This window comes from Uranotaenia lowii, chromosome 2, assembly GCF_029784155.1.
Source record: "Uranotaenia lowii strain MFRU-FL chromosome 2, ASM2978415v1, whole genome shotgun sequence".
NCBI classification, from domain to species: Eukaryota; Metazoa; Arthropoda; class Insecta; order Diptera; family Culicidae; genus Uranotaenia; species Uranotaenia lowii.
Window position 1 is genome coordinate 1,403,400 of NC_073692.1, and position 26,296 is coordinate 1,429,695.

Here is a 26,296-nt window from a genome sequence, read left to right on the forward strand (position 1 = left end):
AAGCGCATCTGCAGACGTTCACTCTGACTCGAGACTGTTCTGCGGTTAAACTTCTGCCACCAAACACTACCCAGCCTAAGCGAGTCTTGGCGGAAACAGGCTTATCGTTCCGACGTTCACGCTTACCAAGCGTCATAATCAGCCGAGCATGGTCCACCCCAATCAGAATGCTAGGGGTTGCTTCGTTGTAACTTTCGACTGGTAGCCCTCGAAGGTGCGGGTAGAGCTTGACCTGTTCGGGATAGTTAACTGTCTGCTTCGGGAGACCCAGATTTCTGACTGTACGGACGTTTTTCAGCAGATGCTTTTCTCCTCCGTTAATCTTTGCGATGGCTAGATTGACACGACGGGAAGAATTTTCGTTTCTGGGTACGTTGTTCGTCCACTCGAGGCATAGTGGACTCTCCGTGCCTTCGAGGCCAAGTTCTTCTGCCGCTTCGTTCTCGATTAACGTTAGATCGGAACCGTCATCCAGGAACGCAAACGCCGCTACAGATTTCCCGTTTCCAAATAGTCTCACGGGGAGAATTTTGAATAGCGTTTTGTCTCGAGAATGCCGATGCGTCGATACAGTTCCTGAGGTTCCCGATTGTGCTTCCGATTGGTCCGAGCTTTTGGTAGAATGAAGCAGTTTATGATGTGCCTCGGAGCAACCGTCTACTCCACAAGGATACTTTGTGCGGCAGGGCCACTTGCCGTGTGGAAATAGGCATCTTCGACACATTTTCTTTCGCTCGACTATTTTCCATCTTTCGCTGACTGAAAGCTTGCGAAACCTTTCGCACTCACGAATCTTATGCCCCACGCTGTCACAGGCGAGGCAGGGTTTCGGATTTTCTGGTTTCACTGTAACTTCCTGATGGGCTTTCAAAAAGCCTCCTACTTTTTCCTTCCGCTTCTCCCTTTTCGTCGACACTTCTACGGAGGATTCCGTCGCTGTCGAAACGTTACAAGCTGCTGTCCGGATCGTCGAAATAAAGTTGCAGAACGCTTCTAGATTTGGTACCGGAACGCTCATCAAGTAATGGCCCCACTGTAACTGCAGACATGGTGGGAGCTTGCTTACCATCTCCGTAAGTAGGATAGGGCTTGAGAGGTAAGAATGTAGATGTGCTGCTTCCATAAACGTCACCAGGTTCCGGACTTCTCGACCGAATGTGACAAGCGTTCCAAGCTTGTTGGCATTTGGTTGTGTTGCTGTTCGGATTCTGGTCAGTAAGCAGTTGACCAACTGGTCCGGTCTTCCGCATTCATCCCGAAGGGTCGTAATTATTTGCGGTACGGCGGACGGAATTGTCAGAATACTGAGAACCTTTTCCCTGGCATTGCCGATGAGGGCTCTCTGCAGACGGGCTAGATTTTCGTCGGGCTGGATACCACACATCCGCGTGGTAGACTCGAAAGCATTGACGAACATCGGCCACTCTAAAGGATCTCCGGAGAATTTGGGTAGATCTCTCGACACCACCTGTCTCGCTGCGATTTGTTGTGCGCTGATCACACCAGCAGCAGGATAGGCCCAGGAATTTGGGGCCTGCCGCGGTTGTGAATTATCCGTTGATCCAACGCCGTGGATTCCATACGGATTGGGAGCCGCTCCAACTCCTGTGCAAGCAGCCGGGAACTGCTTATCTGGCAACTGTCCAATATCCCGGGTCCTCTGGTTTGACTCGTTCTGCTGAACGCACGTTCTGCCCGGATTTTCCGTCGGGGGAACTGCTTCGTTGTGCAAAACTGTAGAAAATCCCGGAGGGATTGTAAAACGCGGAGCTCGGAATGTGGGCATCAGTGCTGCTGTTTGCCATTCAGTTTGATTTGATTCGGGAATCACGGAAAGCTGATGAGCAATCGGGTTAAATAGTTTCGGAACCGCTCCAGTCGGTACGTTTCTCGAAAGTGGCGTGGAAGTAGCAGGTATCACTTCCGGATTCGCCTGCTGTCGTACATCGCTGACCCAATGGTTCACTGCCTTTATCCGATCCCGAGCACTAAAACTGGAAACGCTGCCACCGACTGCTTCCTCCTGCTCGATCTCGAGCTCAAGTTGGTGCTTCTGAGAAAGATATTGGCGATCTTTCTCCTGGATCTTATCTTCCAGAGCTTTCTGCTCCTCGAGCTGCTGAAGGCGCAATCTTGCCGAACTGTTAGATCGCACGGATATCACGGATCTTATCGATTTCGTCGATGCAGCAGGATGTTCCATTCCGCGCTTCTTCTCACAGGTACCACAGATCCACGATCGATTGGCAACAGATTCGGTAACGCCGATGCAATCGAAATGCCACCAGTTATCGCAGGCATCGCAAGCAACCATGCTACGAGCGCCATCCGGACGGGAACAGGCGAGACAGTTGTGTTCCGCAGCAGTCGTCCTCGACTGATTGAGGTTAGGATCCCGCGAACTCATTATTTTTGAGCTTGTAGACTTTTTGTAGTCCGTATTTGACGTGACTCAAAAATAAGTCTTCTTCTTCGATCAAAACGAGTTTGCCGAAGATCCTACAATCAGTTCCGGATTCGGATTCGATCTGATGGAGAATATAAAGCAAGATATTTCGCAAATACAATATTTATCCGGGAACGACAATTCACGGCAGTGAATTCGACGTTTAATCAACCTACTGATCGGAATCTTGCTAGAATAGCATCAAACTCAGCTAAGAAAATGCTGCACTTCGGCACGAGAGAATACAATTTCAAGCAGAACTATAATTTTCACCAACCAATCTATCAAACACGTTTTTCAATTTTTTCCGACTTTCCTACTTTTTCTTTTCTCCTTTCTCTTCTCACCTGTCTAACTATCAAACTGTCAAACTAATCTGTCACAAAATGGGTTTGATGTTCCCCCTAATTTCACCCTCTCAGGGCCGTAGCAACAAATATATAAATGAGTGTTTGAACTGCATTTCTTATATTGCAAAACGAATTTAAGTGAAATTGTTTGTATCTTCAAATGAAATTTTAAGGGTTATGCAAATGTAACTTGAATATTGTAAAGTGAATCGAGAGTGCAACTTAAAAAACTAGTTGAAAAAATACTACTAATCTACCGTATGAGTGCGTCGAGAAATCTGAACGTTAAAAAAAACAAAAAGACTCGAAAAAAGGCAATAATGCTATCGAGAATGTCAACTAAAATTCCAAAATTTCTAAACGAATCATGATGAGGATAGAGGGATAAATACAACAAATGAAAAAAAGATTGAATTCATCTGATGCCTTCCGATTTTCCCGTTTTTTAGCCTGCTCATAACAAGGAGTGGGGATTCCACAATGCCCGCGTCAACTGCGTGGCATTTTCGCCGAACTGTTTGTTGGTAGCGAGCGGTTCTCTCGATACGACCATCATCATTTGGTACGTGAATGCTCCGGCCAAGCACACGATCATCAAGAGTGAGTATCAAAGTTTAAACAAACTTTATTTTTTTCACTTAAGGTAATGTTTGAACTAATACTTTTTTTTTATTTTGTAGATGCTCACCCACAGTCCCAGATCACGGGTTTGGTTTGGCTCGATAACGAAACGCTAATCTCCACCGGACAAGACTGCAATACCAAAATCTGGAACATCGACTCATCTTCTATTTAGGAAGGAGAAGATATCCATTGCTTCCCCTCTTTTCTTTTTTTTTATAAACAACAAAGTGGAAGAGTGAGGCGTGCCAAGAACAAAACAGGAAACATTCAACAAGTCATCGATCCATACTTATGTTTTTGCATCCTACAACATCAAACTACCTACGTTTAAGTGTGTCGAAATCTTTTGTATTTTTGACCGAAGACATTCACAACCTAATGAAAGAAACTGTGAATCCCAAGGAAAAAAAACCGTGCATGCTGGAAGTGTAACTAACATTTTCCTTTCGTTGTTGTTCAAGAAAAAGTTATCAGCAGTTTTCGAAATTGTGGCTAAGAGGTATTTCCAAACAGTTTTAAAAAAATAATTATATAAACTTTTCCGTTGTTGTGTGATCTCTAATCTATTTGATAGCTGGCCATCGTTTTTGTTGCCGATTTCCGTTTTCTACTTTACTTTGCACTTTTGCATTTAAGTTTGTTTTCTTTGATCCCCCTCCCCAAAACTAACCAGAGAGGCATTTCACAAAACTTTCGTTTGCTCGGAGTGTCAGTACGATTTTTGGATGGCTTTTATGGACGCATTTGACCGGGAAGGCAACCTTCCAAGTCCGGCGACATTATTGTATTGAAACGAAATTATACATATTTAAAAGATAAATTAATAAAATGCATCAAGCACTGAACATGATTGTTTTTTTTTTATTCATTTTGGGGATAAAAGGCTTTCGGATGGTTTCGGTCCCAGTTTAAGGTTTGTTAAAATGAGTACAGTTTATTCTAATTATCCGGCGAAGGGAATAATACAAAAATAACATCAACTTGCAGCTTCGTACACGCGCTAATTTCCCTATTATTATAATAGTTCATTAAAACTGTTTTATTCCGCTAGTTTCTTCTCTTTTTTTTCGTTTATTTCTCAAAAACTGTAACTTTATCTTCAAACTGATTTATTATTGTAGGAAAGCGTCCATTTTTTCAGAGGCCTAAATGTATTCGAATGTTTATCTATAATAAAAGTGAAAGAAAGTTTGATTTGAGATTCAATAAGGAAGCGTATGAGTTGCGATCCTCCGCTGCTTTTTAATTGTTACATAATTTAAGCAAGAAAAAACGAAAACAACTTATCTGCTTTTGTGTTTTAGTATACTTATATGCATTTGAACCTAAAATCATACTCCACTACATCTAAAAGATAAAGAATTTTATTTTCAAATTATTCGCTTCGTCAACTTACAAATACGTACGATTATAGTTGTTTATCCATTTACTATTTACACTCAATTCCTTTATACATTTATAAGCATCAGAACGTCAATGTTTCGTATATGCGCATTGAACTTTGTAAATACCGGGCCGAATTTATTTTAGCATTTGTCAAATATATAAAGGTTTATAGACATGATGTTCAACATTGAGAACAACCTATAATTGCAGTAATGTCAAAACTTTCTAACTTATCTTTCAAGAGCCCTCCAGATAGTGGCAAATAGTGTAGTACCTCACAAAATCTATCCGAATTAAATTCCCTACATCAACTTCAGAATACACTCTTGGCGAAGGCAACTAAATGTTTTCAGATTTTTATTTCTTTCAATGCACATGTAAAAACTTTTTAGGCCGAATTTCTACAATTTTGTTTCTCAGCCCACGCTTAAATACCTGACTAGAAAGAGGTCCCATTCTCCTTTGTGTTTACATATCAATTCAAAATTATTATACCTATTCTAATTCAGAAATACGCGCATTTCTTTTGCTAGAATGCGTTTCACACTTTGGTCGCTTTCGTGCTTCCCTTTCTCGAGTGCATCGGCCGCGAACGAGTCCTAGTAACGTCTACGGGGGTGGCCTCTTCGTCATCTTCGTCACCTTCGTCGGCCTCGTCATCGGCGAACTGAATGTCTGCCATTTCGTAAAAATCGGCAATCTGCTTATTATCCACCGGCGATTTGGTAAAGGAGGTTTCCTTTTCTCGCCCATCGTTTGAGTCTTTCACCGATGATGGTGGCGAACTGATTCTTCTTCTCGTCGCATTGTTGAGTGCCAGCTCCTGAAGGTGGTTTTTCTTGGCCCCATTATTGGTGGCACGATAATCGGCCTGCTCGGTTTCCGAGTAGATATCACTCTTGGAAATACTGTTCACGATAAGGTAATCATTCCGACGTTGCTGCTGCAGTATCTTCATGATTTCTTCGTTCGGTGTTGTATTGCTGCTACGTGGCTCGGATCCAGTGTCACCTTCCCCCAGGGTGTCTTGCTCGAGGTTCACCTCTCCACTAATGTTGTCGTCGTCCTCGTTGAGCGGTGGAATCCATACCAGATAAGCGGGATCCATCCCCAGGTACGATCCGGGTGCTGCCCCCGCATTGATCACGTTGTAGTCGTAATAATCCATCTCCATGTCCTCCGGATGGCCGAGGGAGAAATCAGATCCAGCCAGCAGCTTCTGCAGGTTGCGCTTCTCTTTGCTCTCTTTGAGGTTGTTCGGTCGAATGCGGGCATTATTGTTGGCTACGCTTGGTGCCGGGGATGAACAACATTCCTGGGAAGGACAAATTTAATCCAATATTCGATATGACATGAATTTAACTTAATTTACTTACTACATCGGATGGGCTGATGTTGGTCAATGTTACCGTGCTGCTACTACTGGCCATCATGATCTTCTCGCTAGGGGAGTGCTCTCCTAAAATTACGTAAATGTAATAAAATGCGTTTTTCCCAGAAAAAAAAAAAATAAATTTTACCTTCACTTTTGGTTTCGTTCCGATGTTCCGGAGTTTTCTTGCGATCTTTTCGAGCCACTAGCGGCGTCTTTTCCCGATTCAGAGTGGAATACGCCGAGCTGAGATTCGTCGACTGATCGTCCGAATAGCACGATTCCATCACGTGGGTGGGCGAATTACATTCGCTAGTCTCACTTTGGCCCGGATTCTCCGAATTTCCGAGAGTTTTCAACGCAATCTCGTCAACCGGGCGATCGGTATTGTCTTCCTTAGCGGAATGTTCCAGACTACCGTCGCTGGGCAGGTCGGTTGATTCCAGCGTGTATTCTATGCTTTCCCGGAAGCGATGGTGCTTGATGATACCGGTTTTGGGTCGCAGCTTTACGTATGACACGATCTCCGAGATGAGCGTGGTGGTTGACATGGCACGTGATCGCGGCTGCTGGCCATGATTCAACGAATGACCCGAACCAAATGGCGTGTGCGCGGGAGAATCGACCTCCATCTGAGTGGTGGCCAGCTCGTACTTCCGGTATCGGAACATGTACTGTACTAGCAAGATAAAACTAACGAATATTATGAAACTTATAAATACTATTGCACAGATGTGAGCTATCGTTAGATTTTCGTAGCTGAATGATTGCACAAACGGCATGATCACTTTGCTGGCTATCGACACTGACACGTTCGTTGGAGTGTATTGGATTTCTGAAATGGAGGAGAAATAACAATTAGTAACAGAGAATAACAACTTACTTATGAAGTAAACGAACTTATTTGCTCCGCTTGTCCCAGAAATCCTGCGATGCAATTTTCATCGTAGTGTTCCATCTTCTTGGAGTGGAACTCAACCAACAACCTCGACCCGGACGATTCGGTACTCTTGCCGGACTCGATATGGCCCGAGGCATACTCCAATATCAGTTCCTGGGAAAGTTTGTCCCCGTCGCGCACCTTCAGCCACTGCTGATCGCAGGGAAACTTGCTGAAATCGACCGTGAACCGGATCCGATGTTCCTCGTCGCCCTGAACCAACCAGAGGCTCCGCTCAGGGCAGCTTTCCGATGAAGATGCTATGATACGCTTGGGCTTGACCACCCCCAGGTGTATGATGCATCCGCAACGGCACGCCGGTCCCACTTCGGTGCTAACGTCGGCAATCTGCGCGGGAAGAGTTCCACTTCCCGGACCAGGGCTGAACATGCACTCCCACGAGTTGAACGTGGATTCTTTGCCGCATCTCTCCGTTTGCACAGATGGACCCTGGAAGGAAGATGTTGAAGTGTGATTTTAGAACTGCCGTCCATTTTAATAACATAATTCAGAAATTTTCATTTTATCAACAGTAAACTTCAATGTTTAATTTGTTGTATTTTGAGCTTGAGCTTGCTATTGGCTCGAGATAAACAACATTGGACAATGAACCAAATGAAAGGTCCTGGGAACACGCAACACATTCTCATTGTCCAATTTTGAGAATCTTAATCTTAAATATTAACCAATAACGACGCCGGCCAAGTCCATGTAGTCGATAGGGGGAAAGGAAGTGCAGCACGTGTGATGATTTGTTCTGCGGAGACCGGCTCTACGCCATCCCTCCACAAATCTCGGGCTGAGTATAAGAGTAATGTGGCATGGCATGGCATAGTAAGCGATTGACCATGTGGCATGGCATGGCATAGTAAGCGATTGACCACTTTAAACCAAAACTCCTAAGCTACTGAAATTCATAAGTTTCCTCAAGATAAGACACCAATTCTTTGATTCGTGCTTAAAAAAAGAAAAACAGAATAACTAACTCTTGAAGTATAGCGTTCCACAGAGTTAAAAAGAAACACGTCTTGGAAGATTGAAGTTATATTCGCGGAACCCCATACTACAAGAGGTTATAGGCCCAGTCAGGAAGATTTGAAGAACCGAAGATGTTTTTTGCAGTTGGAAGTTCTGGCGGCGGTGATGGTCCGAGCGCTTCAATCTCAAGTCTACCCGGAATCCAAAGGCTAACAGGGCGCGACAACTGGTCCAGTTGGAAGTTTGCCGTGCGTACATACCTGGAATTGGAGAAGCTGTGGGATGTGGTGAAGCCGACCGTTACTGATACCGGTGCGAGGCCAACAATTCATCCTAGAAAAGATCGCAAGGCGAAGGCGAAGATAATCCTGCTATTGGATCCGATTAATTATGTGCACGTTCAGGAAGCCGAAACTGCACATGAGGTGTGGTCGAATCTGGAGAGAGCGTTTGAAGACTCCGGCACGGAACGCAAGGTTGATTTGCTGAGAAACTTGATCAACACGAAGCTTGAGAACTGTGGTTCGATTGCCGAGTACGTTAATCGAATCATGTCAACGTCCCACCAACTAAGAGGCATCGGATTTGACGTTAGCGACGGATGGGTTGGAGCATTGCTGCTTGCTGGCCTTCCCTCAGAGTTTCGTCCGATGGTTATGGCGATTTCAAATTTCGGCATCGAGATCAAAGGCGATCTCATCAAAACCAAGCTGCTTCAAGAATGCGAGGATCCGGTGGTAGGTTCTGCATTCGTTTCCAAGAACTACCGGAAGGTCCAACACAATTCTCAAATCCATCCGAGAAGTCATCATGAATCGAAGTCCCACAACAAAGAGCCGAAGGGTCCGAGATGCCATGCGTGTTCTAAGATCGGACACATTGCCAGGAATTGCCCGGAGAGGAACCGGAAAGGAGTCAGAAAGAACAACGCATTTTGCACGGTGCTGTCGACGGTGGATCAAGCTCGAAATGGTGAGTGGTACTTCGACTCAGGGGCCACATCCCATTTAACCAATGACGAAAATCTGCTCGAGAATCGGCGCCGAGGCAGTGGTACAGTGTTTGCTGCCAATCAAGAAGCGATGGATGTTGTGTCCATCGGAGATGCAAAGCTGATGTCACGAGTCAACCAAGGCGAAATCAAAGTTCGAAATGTCCAATTTACTCCGGGTCTCTCGACAAACTTACTGTCCGTTAGTCAAATTGTCGAGAACGGGAACAAGGTCATCTTCGAAAACAGCGGGTGTGCTGTTGTCAATTCCGACGGAGAGGTTTTCGCAACCGGAACGAAGGTGAATGGATTATTCAAGTTCGATGGTCAGAAGCCCCATCAATCTTTGGCTTGCTCGTCCGGTGGAACTCAATCGATTTGGCACAGCAGAATGGGTCATAAGAAGTCTGAAGCAACCTGGTGAAATGGCCTGGTATCCGGAGTCGGACGTTTGCGGGCCGATGGAGGAACCTTCGATTGGGAAGAATCGGCACTACATCACGTTTGTGGACGATAAATCCAGGAAGATCTTCGTCTACTTTTTGGTGACGAAGTCCGAGTCCGAGGTACTACAAGCGTTCCAGTCCTTCCACAGTATGGCCGAACGACAACAGGGTTGCAAGATCAAGACCATTCGAAGGAGTACACAAATCGAGGTTTCCAAAGTTTTTTGGAACGACTTGGCATCAAACACTAAACAACCACCGATTACACCCCGGAGCAAAACAGTTTGGCGGAGCGAGTCAATAGGTCTATCGTCGAACGAGCCCGGTGTTTTCTTTTCGAAGCCGGTCTTCCGAAGTGCTTCTGGGCAGAAGCGGTGTCCACATCCGTTTACCTGTTGAATCGGTCACCAACCAAGGGTCACACCAAGACGCCTGAGGAAATCTGGTCCGGAAGAAAGCCGGATTTATCGCATCTGAGAATTTTCGGAACTACGGTAATGGGTCACGTTCCGAAACAAAAACGACGCAAATGCGACGCTAAATCTGAAGAGTGCATCCTTGTTCGCTACGAGGAAGACTCCAAGGCGTATAGAGTGTATAACATCAAGACACGCTCTATGACGAAGGTCCGGGATGTAACGTTTCTGGATGAAGGGAGAGCAAAGTCGCAATCAGCATAGGCTGCCATCAGGGTTCAACATCCTCAGCCGGTGTACACACAGCTGGACTTTGAGGAACCGGTGGACCAGCATCCTACACGAAACGTTCCAGTTACCCCTGTGACGATGGTTCCGACTACTTCACGAAACGTTCCGGAATCCGATGGTCCCAAATCGATGGAAGACATCCTTACCGATGACGAATCAGATGAAGAAGACCGACAACTACATCCTTCACGTGACGTAACTATTCCCACTGCGCTCCCCGCACTCTACTTCAAATCCACCCGTGTCACAGGTGTTGAGGCGCAGCGGACGGAAGCGCGCAGTTCCAGGCAAGTTGCTTGACTATTTGATTGGTTTCAAAGGTAGTATACCTGCTCGTGAAATTTCAGCTTCATCGCACGAGTCAAGCAGATCTGGTCGCCAGAAGCCAAATGGTGGTAACGCTCAGGCATCCGAGTCCAAGCAGGGGCTGGTGGTGACGTGTCGCAGTTCCAAACGAGCCAAGAAATCCAAACGGTCAACTGGTGATCCAAAACCCCCCGAGAGGCCCTTAGCGGTGATGACGGCGATCGTTGGTCGGCTGCAATGCAGGAGGAGTACGACGCGCTGATGAAAAACGGAACCTGGGAATTGGTCGATTCACCGAAAAGTCGAAAGGTCGTTGGCTGCAAGTGGACGTACAAGACGAAACGGGACGAACTAGGAACCATCATTCGCTACAAAGCCCGCCTGGTAGCCCAAGGGTTCACACAAAAGTTTGGATGCGATTACGACGAAGTATACGCCCCGGTGCGTGGTGCGCCAGACTACTTTCCGCACGTTAATGGCCGTTGCTGCGAGGCGGAAAATGGTGGTTAAGCAGTACGATATCAAGACCGCATTTCTCCACGGCGATCTTGAGGAGGAAATATACATGCGGCAACCACCCGGATTCACTTCAAGACTAACTATCAACATTAAGTGTGACAAAAAATGATCAACTTTACAATTGGTTTAAGTAAGTAAGTATACATTGACTTGTTGAGGTAAGCATTCGGAATAATGTATAAATTTTTGGCCTACATTACAGAACTTGTTGTTAAATGTAAAATTTTAGCTCTTACAAAACTTTGCAGATAAATTGAAGGGAAATAATTCAACAAGCCCTAAAGACCAGATATACTTATTATGATTTAATAATATTTTTTTTATCATAAAGCCTTTGTATTAAAAGGGATAGTGATTTTACTGTGTTATAACCTTATTCTGTTGTAATTTTATACTTTTATAAAACTTGCTGACTAAAATTTTTTCTCCTACGCTCCTATTTTTAAAGTGAATCTACTGAATTTTTATTGCTTCAAACTTGTTACCTCAATTTTTTTTGGCGTTCAGCCTTATCTTGTCGGAATTTTCAAATTAGTTTAATTGTTGTATTTTGGGGAGTTTTAAATACAATTTTAGGTAGATTTTTTGAAGTTTTTTTTTTAATTTTTCAGAATGTCAATAACAAAAATGCCATACCCAACAAACATGATGAAAAACTGGACTAAAATGACAAGTTTTTTTTGAATATAACTACATCTATTGACAGGCTGTAATTATTACCTTGAGCGTTGAGCCTGGCAAGACAATTTTTTTTTCTAAATTCATTTTTGGTATATTCTAAACAAAGAAAAAATATTAATATACCGTTAAAAAAATTAAGCAATAACACATTGAAAAATATAATATTGCTTTGAGAGAACACATTTCAATAGTAAAAGTTAAAAAAAAATCTTGATCCACAACAGAAATTTGTTTTTATTTTCAAAACCTCTTTCAACGTTTCATTCAACATTATTCTCGCTACCCTCTTCAACAATTTGTTTCTCCTGATAACTTTCGGCAGCATCTTCTTCAACTATAATAAACTCAGTTGGGACTTCGTCGAACATGACTTTAGCCGAACTGGATTCCAAGACGATATCCCCACTTTGCTGCTCTTCTCCTTCGATGACTTTGCTTTCGGCTTCAGCTGATTCGACTGTAGATTTCTCTCTTTCAACTTTAATGATCTCTTCCTCCTCTTCCAACTCTTCTTCCTCATCGGCGACACTTTCAGCTTCCAGAGATTCGTCGGATCGTCGGAATACCAGCACCGATCCGCTTATCACATCCAGGATCACACTACTGGCGGAAGTTAGTTCGCTTTCCAAACTTTCTCCCAATGTTGCCAACTCCTTCTCGAAGTGCACAGACGGCAGGCCGTAGATTTGACTGATTCGTCCCTTGGCCAGCAGAATGTCCATGGTTTCGAAGGAACGTGTCGTGGGGGAAAGCGCTATCGAAGTTGGCTCTTCTGGTTGTTTTCGGAGCAGCAAATTTCGCAGATCGTACAGCAGATTTACAATAATTCTTTCACGTTCAAGCTCATTGACTGAAGAATCTTTGGATAAACTGGCTGCGTACTCTTGATTAGCTTTTTCAACAATGCCTAAGACGAGCTTCAAGCTTGCGGCAATCCTATCAAAGTCACAACAACATTTCTCCGATTCAATTTGCATGGCTTGACGATCTGAGTTGATGGAATAAGCCGTTTGTTCAAGAGAAAGGACTTTGTTTCGCAGTTGTTGGATCTCGCGTTCGAGTTTCAACTTCTCCTGTTCACAGCTATTGAAGTTTTGTCTGTATCCGTTGAGAAGAGCATTCGTTTCGATTACTTTACTGTACTCAGCCAATAGTTGTTCGATTATATGCATTCTACCGTGCAAAATTTCGCTGACATGGTTCTGTTCAGCTAAATCGATTTGGGATTGATTGAACATCTCATCATGTTGTCTTTTCACCAGTGCTAGTTCTTTTTCTAGACGATTTTGGGAAAACACCATGCGGTCCATTTCGTTCTTCAGTGAGATATTCTGTCGGACCAGACGCTGCGTATGAGCAGTAACTCGAATTTCGGATGAGTTTGTGAATTCTTTCTCCAACTGGTCTAGTTTGTGAACGATATCTTTCCGCAAATAGTCTTTGGTGACGATCGTCTTGCGCTCTTTTTCGTACAGAACTGTTTTGTGTAGTTGTAATTGTTGTTCCAATTCTTCATCTTGGGCTTTGGTGTTTGATTCTAGTTCTTCCTTTTCGACGCGGAATCGATCCAGGGATACAAGATTGCTTTTCAAAAGTTTCACCTCAAAGGTCAAACGTTCGTAAGTGGCTTTGTACTCAGTATCCAAATCATCGATTCGGTGTTTACATTGTTTCATTTGCTCCTCGTGTTCCTTCACAAGTTGGTCGATCTCTTTCTGCAACCCTTCGATGACATCTACCTTTGTTTCCAACGTCCTTTCGAGGAATGCTTTCACAGCCGCTCGGTCCAAATAGAGCTGCTTGAGTCGCTGTTCCAACTCTCGGTTGCGCTCATCCAGGAAGGTATTTTCCCCACGAAGATCGGCCAACTTTCGATTTTGTTCGACCAAGGTCGTCTCGAAGAATTCCTTGTTTCGCGGATTCGGCAGCGGGGGCTCTTTCGCCTTTTTACCTTTCTTACCACCCTTCTTTCCCTTTGCCTTGCCCATCTCGAAACGGAAGTCTCTAAATTTGTAAACAAAAATGTAGCTTCGATACGGGTTACTTAGGTTTGTTATGTTATTTAAAACACGACTTGAAAAGCAACTTCAAAAGCCACAATCAAAGAAGGCTGGAGGGTCTATCACCGTGCATTTAAACAATCCACAATCAGAATAGAAGAAGAAGAAGAAGAAGAAGAAGAAGAAGAAGAAGAAGAAGGAGGGTCTATCTGGAGCCAGGAAAGATCGTCGAGCTTTCCTCGGAAAATTAAATGCCCAGCACTAGTGTAATAGCAGGGAATTTGGATCACCAGTGAAAGATTGACCAGGGCCATATTCAGTTGAGTTGAGACTTGCTAACATGTTTTCAGAATTGAGAGTATTAAAATGTCGAACTTATAGGACTCTTAGCTCAAAATAATAGATCTATAGTTTGTCTTGAAAAGAAACAAATCCTGCGGTTTTTTTTTTGTGAAGTGGCTTTAATTCTGTAGTTCAATATTATGAATTACGCATCGAAAACACTTGACCTATTAAGATCCCCTAATCGTAGCATCGAAATACGGCTGCTAGCATAATCAATATCGATTCTATCGTCCCAAAGGTCTTCTCCCAAATCGGAGTCGTTACTGAACACCAGCTCTGGACCAGATTCGATATCGAAAATGACGTTTTCTTCAGTCTTAGATGTTTCATGGGAAAAAATATCCTTAACTCCAGCATCCGGGCCAACCGGAATCGACAGATCTATCTCAACCGTGGCTTCTGCAACCTTAACCAACTTATTGATTTTATCACGGGAGAAAGATGGTAGCTTAACGATCGAAAAAAGTTGATCTTGCTGTGCGGGTAGTGTTGCTGTAGATTCGACTACACGAGCAAGAATTTCGTGATCAATCAAGAGGCGGAAAAGATCTCGAAACAGACGCTTACGTTTCAGCTCTCGGTAAGGAAGATCATCGTCGGGGTGGTCTTTTTTTAAGGCGGATTTTACCGTGAATCGAACCGCTTGCATTTGATCGGAAATCCGATTCAACTCTTTTCTATAATGATGAACCTCTTGTCGTTTGGCTTCATACTCAGTCGTGATGAAGTGAACATACTGCTCTAGCATTCCAACTTGCGATTTAAGTGATTTGGAATTTTGTTTGATTGATTGAACTTTCTGTTGGAAATCTTTAAATTTTGTTTCAAATTCTCTGAGATCATTATTCTTTTGCATCAAATCTTGGCAGTGCTCTTGCACGTATTTTATAATTTCTGTCTTTTCCTGACACAAGAGCATGAGATTTTTCAATGCTCTGTTATCATGTACAAATTTGATAGCCAACTCTGAAATTTCGTTCCTATACATCTCACATCGACTTTTGATTGCATCCTGCGCGAATAACATCCGATCCATTTCACTATTAGTGGCGATATTTTCCCGTACCAATCTTTGACTGTGCGCTGCCACTCTCACCTCAGATGCTTTAGTGAATTCCGTCGATAGGTCCAGCAGCCTGTTCTCGACCTCCTTACGCAGGTGATCTTTATCTTTCATCAATTTCCGGTCCATCTGTTCTAGCTGTTCACTTTGTTGGTCGTATAATTGTTTTAGCTCCTTCGTACGGGTCTCAAACGCAGCCACCAATTCTTCTTTGTGGACTCGAAAATCTTCTAACGAATCTGTTCTTGCGGTAAGTTCTGTAATCTCCTTTTGCAGTTGCTCTCTCATGTCGTCCAACTTGTCCTCCAAATACCTTATCCTTTTCTGGCAATCATTGAACTCTTTATTTTGAGCCACATGAAGGTCCACCAACTCTCGTTCCAACTGCAGGATCAATGCCGTCTTCTCGCCACAATTTCGATTCAACGCGGCCAGCGCATCGGAATGGTCATCCTCGATTTGCCGAATTTGCTGGTCCAGCTCGTCGTTCCGTTCCTTGGTCACCGCATTGTGGCGCTCGAGTCGCTCGATCTTCTGTCCAACATCGCTGAGTGCGATTTCGTAAAACTGTCGCTCGACCGCTTTCAGATCATCGAGCATAGCAGGGGCTTTGGCACCCTTTTTACCCCCTTTTTTGCCTTTGCCCTTCGCCATATTGTTGTTGATACTTTTTGGGACGCCAAACTAATTCGTTGTACTACGGGGATGGTGACTGACTGGAGATTTTTTTTTTCGAAAACTGGCTACTGTGTTCAGTTTTTCTATTTATATGTTGAATTAAACTTTTGCGTCATAGTTTCTTCAAAAACTGTAAATAAATAGGAATTCGTTCAAGGTCGGGTTAAGAAAAGAAAGGCATCCGGCTTAAGTGGGCCTCCTAGAAAAAAAATGCCTTATTGTACCAGCAGCAGTCACACATAACCCAAGTAACGATTTTAGCTTTATTATGGTCAGCAAAATTTCGTTTGGACTATAGCATTAATCTTCATAAAAAGCTAAAGCGCATTCTATAACATCACCTGGACTCTAATAAAGCCAAAATTAGCCTATTTGGCCCTAGCCTAGAAACGTCATCATGACATATCATTGTTGGTCATCAATGTTGGTCACCAAAGCTTTTAAAAAGCTATTATTAAACACGTTAGGAATTTTTGTTTTTTTCGATTCTGTGAGTTCTCGGAGTTTTATTTTTATTTTTTCCAGCAACCATAATGGTTGATGAATGATGATTGCATTATTGAGATATGATCTGGTAAAATTAATAGCCAAAATACCAATGTGTGTACCATATTATGAGCCTCTTTTGTACTGCCAGTCAGGATTTTAGGTAAAATGTGTATGAAATAGTATTTAAAATAAATGGGCCTCGTCAAATCTGATGGTCAATCATGATGGAATTGATGGAAAATAGGCCCGAAAAAATATTTTCCAATGCTTGCATTGTGAATCCATCAACATGGCGTCATTTTGTGCCCTTCGATTTTGCAACCAACATGGCGTTAGTCAATTCAATGCTTAATAGCCTGTTTATGGTAAAAAAGGCTAGTTAGTTTTATTATGGTTTAATGATGACCCCAAAAAAAGCTACGATTTGACGTTTCTCTCGCAAGCCAACCAATTACACGCTTCCTCATTTCTGAGTTGTTAATCCTTAGTACAGTAAATGAGGACAGACATCTTAAATAAAAACGGATTGGTTGTGAATCACCCGTGGAATAAATCATGAGTTGAAGTCAAATTTCGTTTTCTGACGCCATCTTGAAATCCAAGATGGTGGCTTCCGCTGATCTTTCAAATGTTGTAAATGACTTAAAATTGCATGAATCCCCATCAATATTGGTATTTGGTGAAAGGGCTAAACGATTAGAAGTCGAATTTCGCTATCAGACGCCATCTTGAAATCCAAGATGGGATCATCCGCTGAAATTTTAATGCTGTAAATGACAAAAAGTCGCATTAAACAACCACTATATGGGTATTGGTTGAAAGGGCTAAACTAGAAGAAGCCGATTTTTTTCTTTTCGACGCCATCTTGAAATTTAAGATGGCGTCTTCCTCTGAACTTTGAAATGCTGTTAGTCACTGAGAATCGCATGAAAGGCCCACAATATTGGTATTTCGTGAAAGGGCTAAACTAGAAGAAGTCGGATTTCGCTATCGGAAGTCAACTTGAAATCCAAGATGGCGGCTTCCACTGAACCTTAAAATGCTGTTAATAACTGAAAATCGCATGAAACTCCCACAATATGGGGATAAGTTGAAAAGGATCATCGAGTAGAATACAAATTTCGCTATCAGACGTCATCTTGAAATCCAAGATGGAGGCTTCCACTGAACTATAAAATGATTGAAATCATTGAAAGTCACTTGAAATTCCCACAATATGGTCATTGGGTAAAATGGCTTAATCAGTTTAAGTGGAATTTCTCTATCAGATCATCTTGAAATCCAAGATGGCGACTTTCGCTGAACCTTAAAATGCTGTAAATAACTAAAAATCGCAGGAAACCCCCACAATATGGGTATTGGCTAAAGGGCTAACCTAGAAGATGTCAAATTTTGCTATCAGGTGCATCTCGTAATCCAAGATGGCGGCTTTCACTGAACTTTAAAATGCTGTTAAACACTGAAAATCGCATGAAACTCCCACAATATGGGCATTGTGTGAAAATATTCGTTGAAAGGGATAAACTAGAAGAACCAGACCCTGATTTTGTGTTGTCAAAATCAAACGATTTTTTTCCCAACTTTGCTTTTACTTAGTACTACATTTTTTAACATGTTTTTGATGCATGTTGCATTTTTCGTGTTTTGTCGATAGTTTTTGTTTTTTGCCATATTTGCTATTTATGTCATTGTATTATGTTTATCATGCTAATATGTCTAAATTGTATTGGGCGAAAACTATAAGGTAATGTTGTTTCTGTTATGTGTTTGATTTAGGGACATGTACCAAAATTGGATGTTGCCAAAATCGAATGTTGCAAAAATCTAATGTTGCTAAAAACGATCGGGGTCTGTATTGTGGTTGTTTTGTGCGATTTTGAGTCACTTACAGCATTTCAGAGTAAAGCGAAAAGAGAAAATCGACTACTACTCGTTTAGCCCTTTCACTCAATACCAATATTGTTGGGGTTTCATACGATTATAAGTCCTATACAACATTTTAAAGTTCAGTGGAAACCGCCATCTTGAATTTCAAAGGCGTCAAATAACGAACTACGACTTTTACTGGTTCATCTCTTTCAACTTATACCCATATTGTAAGGGTTTGAGGCGATTTTCAGTCATTTACAGTATTTTCAAGTTGAGTGGTAGCCGCCATCTTGGAATTTAAGATGGCGACGGACAGCGAAATTCGACTTCTACTCGTTTATTACTTTCACCTAATAACAATATTAAGAAGGTTTCGTGATATTTTCTGTTATTTACAGCTTTGAAAATAAAAGCGGAAGCCGCCATCTTGTATTAATGATGGCGTCAAGCAACAAATTTTGTTCCTCCTATTTGAACTCAATACTCATATTGTAGAGTTATTCATTCCACTTCCGGTGATTCGAAGTTTTCATAGATTTTTATAATTTTTTATTATTTTAATTCAAAATCAACACACAGAACTTATCAAAATTGTGTAAAAATGGAAATTCCAATTCAAATATGTGCTATCTAATCTGAGCGTGTCCTGTTTTGACATATTGATCGAGAACTGTCACTAAGTTTTATGGCGGTTTAATAATCAGGCACTGAGTGCTATTATAGAACAACATTCGCCAGATCACGCTCCACTTGGTTCAACCACCTCGCTCGTTGCGCTCCCGCTCGTCTTGTTCCTACCGGATTCGTAGCGAACACCTATTTTGCAGGACAGTCGTCCGGCATTCTCGCAACATGTTCCGCCCAGCGTATCCGGCCAGCCTTCACCACCTTCTGAATACTGGGTTCGCCGGAGAGTCGCGCGAGCTCGAGGTTCATCCTTCGCCTCCACACTCCGTTCTCCTGTACGCCGCCAAAGATGGTTCTTAACACTCGTCGCTCGAATACTCCGATTGTACGCAGGTCCTCCTCGAGCAATATCCATGTCTCGTGCCCGTAGAGAACAACCGGTCTAATGAGCGTCATATACAGGTTACACTTCGTGCGAGGGCTAAGTCTTCTCGACCGCAGTTGCTTGTGGAATCCATAGTAGGCACGACTTCCGCTGATAATTCGCCTCCGGATCTCACGGCTGGTGTCGTTGTCTGCGGTCACCAGTGAGCCGAGATAGACAAAGTCTTCGACTATCTCCAGCTCGTCGCCGTCGATCGTGACCTTGTTATTACTGGACAAGCGGGTTCGGTCTGTCTCGCGCAGGCCAGCACGTACTTCGTCTTGGACTATTAATCATCAATCCAATCCTTCCTGCTTCGCGTTTCAGTTTGCGCTGCCGACTATATTGATGTCATCGGCGAAGCAGATAAGTTGACTGGATCTGTTGAAAATCGTGCCCCGCATTTCGCCCACCGCTCGTCGAATAACACCTTCTAGCGCCACGTTGAACATCATGCAGGATAGACCATCACCTTGTCGAAGCCCCCTGCGAGATTCGAATGAACTCGACAATTCACCCGAAATCCGCACACAGCACTGCGTTCCATCCATCGTCGCCTTGATCAGTCTGATCAGCTTCCCGGAAAAGCCGTTCTCGTCCATAATTTTCCATAGCTCGTTACGGTCGATCGTGTCGTATGCGGCTTTGAAGTCGATGAATAGATGGTGCGTAGGGACTTGGTGTTCCCGGCATTTTTCGAGGATTTGCCGTAATGTGAATATCTGGTCCGTCGTAGACCGTCCCTCCATGAAGCCGGCCTGATGACTTCCCACAAATCTTTTTGCTTGTGGCGTTAGGCGGCGGAGTAGGATTCAAGACAACACTTTGTAGGCGGCATTGAGGACAGTGATCGCTCGGTAGTTCTCACAGTCCAACTTGTCGCCCTAATTGTAGATAGGGCATATTACCCCCTCCTTCCACTCCTCCAGTAGCTGTTCTATGTCCCAGATCCGCACCATCCACCGGTGTAAGCATTCGGCGAACCCATTTTGATAAGATTGATTGAGATACCATACTTCCCAGCCGATTTGTTGCTATTCAGCCGACGAATGGCTTCCTTAACTTCACTCATCGTTGGGAGCAGGGTTGCCAACCTTTTTTTTTTTTTTTCAAAAATCAGGGAACTGTTGAAATAAAAATCGGGCTACCTCAAAGTTATGGAATTTTCGCTCAAAGTGATGATCTTTTTTTTTATCGTCGCTCCACATTTTCACTTTTTTACTTCAACAATGGTACCTTATCTAGTTACTCACTAGGTACCCATTTTTCCTCACATTTGCAAAAATCAGGCATATTTTAAAAAATCAGGGAAATTCAATGGCTTATCAGGTTGTCAAGCTGAGCCTCGAAAAATCAGGCAAATCCTGAAAAATCAGGCACACTGGCACTGGCACACTGGTTGGGACGGCGTAGTCGATGACGTAGAGGAGCCACCTACGTCGTCGACTACGCCGGCGATGTAGCTTTCCCCGGTCTTGGTCTCCTACGTGTTCAGGTGTTCATCGAAGTGCTGCTTCCACCTTTTAATCATCTCACGGTTGTCCGTCAGGATGCCTCCGTTCTTATCCCGGCACATTTCGGCTGCGGCACGAAGCCTTTGCGGGATGCGTTAAGCTTCTGATAGAACTTTCGTGTTTCCTGGGAACGACGCAGCTGCTCCAGTTCCTCGAGCTCCTCTTCATCCAAGCGGCGCTTTTTTTCTGGAAAAATCAGACTCGCTGGTTCATCATTCTCCTACACTCCTCGTCAAACCAGTCGTTCCGTCGTGTTCGTTCCACATGTCCGATGAAGTTCTGCTCAACGCTGTTGATGGCATGAGTAGCAGATTATCTACGTACAGAATGACATACATTTCATCTCCTTCAGAACATCTTTTGTAAAAGCAGGAATTGATTTCGACCTAAGGAAATCAATCTTCAGCATTTGATTGTTAAACCTTGTGTTTGATATATCGAATAGGGTCGTCCTATTTGATACGGAACAACCATTTTGACTTCAATGGTCTTATCTCTGTAGGACACGGTACGAGGTCCCACACTTGATTCGAACACAGGTTGTCTTGAATGGCCCGCACCATCGCTCTCAATCCGATCTCAATGTTGCCCAATGTTGTCATAGCAAGTTGACAGATCTGTCGATAGTTGAGAACTAGCAGAAATGGCACTATAACCGATGAAATAGTCAATAGGCAACAACTTACCGGGTAGTCTGCGCTCCTATTCGCTGTGCCTCGCCTCGATATTGGCTGTTATACAGGATGCAGTCATCAAAAGATTGCTTCGATAGAACCGATTGCTCTAAAAGGGCTACTTCGATTACAATTTGTTTCAAATAACGTTAAATGAACATTTTTATTATTATTCAAAGATTGAGGGTATCTCGAAAAGACTTTTTTTTTCAATTTTCATTTTATTCTAGAAAAATAAATTTGTGAACAATCAAACCCATCCACATTAAAAAAAATTTAAAGTGAGAACCTCAGTTATGGAGTCTCACTCAAGGGTTTTTAAATCGGTCAATAGATATCAGGCATAGGTTTTGGTATTTTTTTGGTTACAAAAATATAAATTCCTCTGATTCCTCTGACCAATCTGACCCTCTGGCATAAAAATCACAGGTCCTGGGTATATTTATTTCGGATTCTGAGTTTTAAAGCCACATTCATCAGGTATCAGGTATCAGAATGGGGGTAGGCTTAATAGCGGCACGTTATCCAAACATACGGGAAAATTGTGCCTAGCCTTTTTTTATCCAAGATTTCATCATTTACCTGAGAAACCTGAAAAACCTATAAAAGGAAGAAATAAATTCAATCTATTTAAGATGGCATAAAGCCTTTCCACTAGGGATTATTAGCATTAAAGCTCTTTTCTACATTCGGTAAGGAATGATAGAATGTTTTTTAAGTTTAATTTTTTAAACTCAGATTCGCTTAAAGCGTAAGATCCCAGAGTACGAAAACGTAGTCTGGCAAATGAGGGACAGTTACATATAAGATGGAAGGGATCTTCCACATCTGATTCACAACTACCACATACTGGAGATTCAGCACGCTGAATGTTGTGCATGTGATAGTTAAGTTTACAATGACCGGAGAGTGCTCTGATTAAGATGCTGCAATGAGATTTATTTAAAGTTAATAAGTAACTCGATATGATTGGAGATGGTTTTTCTAAAAATAATTTAGTTTGACGACAAGTGTCCAACTCTTCCCAGTATCGTTCATGCTGGTTAGAGGACCAAGTTTGAATTTGGTTTCTGAACCAACATGGTGATATTGGGACAGGCGGCTCTGGTCCGTAAAATTCCTTTTCCGATCCAGCTCTAGCGAGTTCGTCGGCGCATTCGTTTCCAAAAATTCCCTTATGTCCGGGTACCCATAGAAGGTTTAATCCATTGCCTTCAGCAAGTTCTTCGATTGCTTTCCGGCATGCGATTACCAGTTTTGATCTAGAACTGGAAGCACTGAGTGATTTGATAGCTGCTTGGCTATCTGAACAGAAATAAATTGTTCTGAACATAATCTTCTTTTGAAGTGCAATTTGCACTCCATACATAATAGCATATAGCTCAGCCTGAAAGACTGTACAATATTTTCCTAGAGGTTGAGCATATTCTATGTTCAACTCGTGACAGTAAATTCCTGCACCTGCACGGCCGTTTGATAATGAACCGTCAGTATAGAATACAATATGAGAGGACATTTGGTCCTCTACGAAACCTGATAACCATTCTTGAGGAGAAGGAAATTTGACTTTAAACCCCATGTAGGGAAAACTACTCGAGAGTGTTTAATCGTTTGGCGCTAGATTAAACTTGTTTAATCTAACTAATTCAGGCCACACATTTGTATGACTCGACGATCTTTCGATATTTCCTGACAGCCAGAGACCAACTGCCTGTAGACGAAAAGCACATGAGAAGGCTTCCTGTTTTAGGAACAAGTGTAGAGGTTTGATAGAAAACAGAGCTTCTAGTGCTGCAGTAGGAGTTGTTGTGAACGATCCGGACATCCCTAAGAGACACATTCTTTGAAGGTGATTTAGTTTAGTCCGAACTGTTGCAACTTCTCCTTTCTGCCACCACACTAGACACCCATCCACATTAAAAAAAATTTAAAGTGAGAACCTCAGTTATGGAGTCTCACTCAAGGGTTTTTAAATCGGTCAATAGATATCAGGCAAAGGTTTTGGTATTTTTTTGGTTACAAAAATATAAATTCCTCTGATTCCTCTGACCAATCTGACCCTCTGGCATAAAAATCACAGGTCCTGGGTATATTTATTTCGGATTCTGAGTTTTAAAGCCACATTCATAGAAAGGATTTTTTTTTATTTCATTGAATATCTAATCTAGATTGTGAATAGGTGCAGCTAAGTTTAACTCTCACTCAATTGCAATAACACTGTAAACACACTCGTTACACTATTCAATCTTGGTCCTGCTTGGTGATCGTGGGGGGAGCAAATTCAATTGGTTCGTCCTCGATCACTTCCGGTGCGTCGATGATGACGTCCTCTGGTCGTTCGGACGCGGCCGAAACCCTTCCGCTACGTGAATCTTCCCCCCGGAGTGATCGCTCGTACGGGCTTGCATCGTCCTGTTCGGAACTTCGGCCACCGGAGTCTTCTCCCAGTTTCGAATCGGACCCATTCTCGTCGTCTCCCTCGGCGGGTTTCTCCCTCAGATCCGGATCACCCTCGAAGTGAAGTTTCGAACCGCTGACGGGATCAAGTACTTCGTCACTTTCGCTCGTTATTTTGACGTTTGTACTGTCCTTTTCGGTATTCGATGAGGCCGTGTCTGAACTTATGATCGGGGTCTCGATCGCTTGAAGTGCTGAGTTGGGTTGTAGCAGGGTGTCATCAACAATTTCTCGTGAAATCACTCCAAGGTCACCTTGTTTGTACTCTTCATCTAACGTCGGTTGTTGTTTTTCGATTTCGATACGAGGTTTCATTTCAAGATCTGTCAATGTGCTCAAAAGGTCAGAAATGAGCCGCCTCCGTTTAATTTCTCGATGCGGTAAATCATCCATTTCTTCTTCACTGAATGCTGATCTCACGGTGAAGCGGACAGTTTTGAGTACTTCCGCTATGCGACCAAATTCTTCACGGTAATAACCGGCTTCGTTGCGTAGATCCTGACGATCGGCATTGATGTAATGGACATATTGCTCCAGAATACGAACCTTTTGTCTCAGTTGGTTGTACTCTTTCTTGGTGGCTTGAGTTTCAGTAACAAATTCGTCCGCTTTCTCCTTGAACTCATTCAACTGTAGATTACTTTGCAGCTGAAGTTCGTACTGATCGGTAAGCTGTTTGACGAGATCCAATCTTTCCTGACACGTTTGCATTAATCGATCCTTCTCGATGAGATCAATTTCTGCTTTGTTTTTCAACTCGATGTTCACCGCCTTCAGATCTGCGCATTTCCTTTCCAGTCGCTCTTGTGTGAAAATCATTCGATCCATTTCGTTGTTGAGAGAAATGTTTTCCCGAACCAAACGCTGAGTGTGAGCCGCCACTCGAATCTCTGAAGATTTCGTAAATTCGGTAGATAGCTGCAGCAGCTTGTTCTCGACATCTTTCCGAAGACGATCTTTATCAAGTATAACTTTTCGTTCCATTTCGTACAGGGTTGTTTTGTGACGTTTTGTCTGCTCCTTCAGCTCCGTATCTTGAGCATCAAATTTAGCCATCAACTCATCTCGCTGAATACGGAACTCTTCCATGGAGTTCAGCTTACCCGTTAACAGCTTAATTTCCGATGTCAGTTGTTCGTGCATCGCCTTGAACTTTGCGTCCAACGAATTTATCTGCTTTTGACATTCTTCGTTCTCCTGGTCACGCACTTTAGACAGCTCACTTAACTTATCTTCCAGCTCCACAATAACGGCCAGCTTCTCCTGCAAGATCCGATTCAGAAAAGCGGTCACATCTGCTCGATCTTCCTCAACCTGCTTCAGCTTGCTCTCCAGCTCCTCGTTACGTTCCTCAATCTGAACATTGTGAGTCCGCAAACGAGCCAGCTTCTGGTTCAGATCGTTGATGGTTATTTCGAAAAACTGCCGGTCCACTGCACTTAACCCATCAACCGGCTGAATGTCCGGCACAGCCTTTTTAGGCTTTTTGGGTTTTTTCTCCTTTGACATATCACCCTCCACTGTGACGGCTTTTGTTTGTAACTGGGCACGCAGCAGAAAGAAAAAAATCACCACTCTTGTAACGGATTCCCGTGTCGTCGTCGTCGTCGTTTCGCACAAAATCGCACAAAAGTGTTAAGCTATCGATTCAACAAACCCAGGCCGTTGCCACGACCGATGGGTGGTTTCCAACGATGATGGCGGCTGGGTAGGACAAGCCTTCAAATGGTTCGCCGCCTCCCCGTAGGAGAAACCACACGACCGACTCGACCGGTGATGGGGAAAAATTTAACGAAATCATACCGACTGTCTGGGTAGGATTTAAATTTTGAAGAAACATGCGAGTGGGAGGAATCACATCCGGTTTTGGGTGCTGATTTACGATACCTCCGGATTGTCATTGGCGTCCGATGACCATCCGAGACTCTATTCGAGGGAAATTTAAAATACAAATAATTGTAGGAAGAATTTGATAAGAGTTTAGAGTGTCTCACATTTGTTACAAAATTTGGCAGAGATAATTTCAGTAGTTTTTTGATCGATTATTTCCAAAATTTTGAAGTTTTTTATTATTTGGTTATTTCAATTGAATGCTGGTAAAATTTCTGCTACCGAGGCAGCGAATCATATCTAGTTAGCCTAGACTTTGAGTTGCTAGGGGAAACAAATAAAATTTTCACTTGTTAGTTAGCCGTCAGTAAGAATAAACGCAATTTCTTTATTTGTCCACACGTGGTTTCATTATTTGAACCGAAATCCAAAATAACATTTTTGGCGGCGACGAGTTTTCAAGTCCTGTAGACGAAACAAGCCAGAAAATGAGCCGTCGCGACGGAAATTCAGTGAAATCGAAGATTTTCTTGTTCCTACAGCTTCGATGGCGGAGATTATGCCAAACCAGAACAGTCGT

At 43.0% G+C, this 26,296-nt stretch overlaps 2 protein-coding genes and 1 long non-coding RNA gene across 11 annotated transcripts in view; 1 reads left to right on the top strand and 2 right to left on the bottom strand.

Annotated features, from left to right (window-relative positions):
• Window positions 1-1,341: 1,341 nt before the first annotated feature.
• LOC129749885 (uncharacterized) lies at window positions 1,342-4,265 on the top strand. The gene is made up of 2 exons (XR_008738204.1): window positions 1,342-3,396; window positions 3,477-4,265. It is a non-coding gene; the product is annotated as an uncharacterized LOC129749885 (long non-coding RNA).
• An 86-nt stretch (window positions 4,266-4,351) lies between these two features.
• Window positions 4,352-26,296, bottom strand: part of LOC129749882 (uncharacterized) — a 169,614-nt gene continuing 147,669 nt past the window's right edge. For all 9 annotated transcript variants that reach the window (XM_055744995.1, XM_055744994.1, XM_055744992.1 and 6 more), the window contains exons 6-9: window positions 7,079-7,568; window positions 6,327-7,013; window positions 6,183-6,265; window positions 4,352-6,121 (exon numbers count right to left, since the gene is read on the bottom strand). In XM_055744995.1, coding sequence (XP_055600970.1) covers window positions 5,348-6,121; window positions 6,183-6,265; window positions 6,327-7,013; window positions 7,079-7,568 — 2,034 coding nt within the window. In that variant the 3' untranslated portion in view covers window positions 4,352-5,347. The remainder of the gene's footprint in view (window positions 6,122-6,182; window positions 6,266-6,326; window positions 7,014-7,078; window positions 7,569-26,296) is intronic.
• LOC129749884 (cilia- and flagella-associated protein 157) lies at window positions 23,661-25,654 on the bottom strand. Its single transcript, XM_055744997.1, has one exon. It carries the CDS (start codon window positions 25,393-25,395, stop codon window positions 23,671-23,673), a length of 1,725 nt encoding a protein of 574 aa, XP_055600972.1. The 5' UTR covers window positions 25,396-25,654; the 3' UTR covers window positions 23,661-23,670.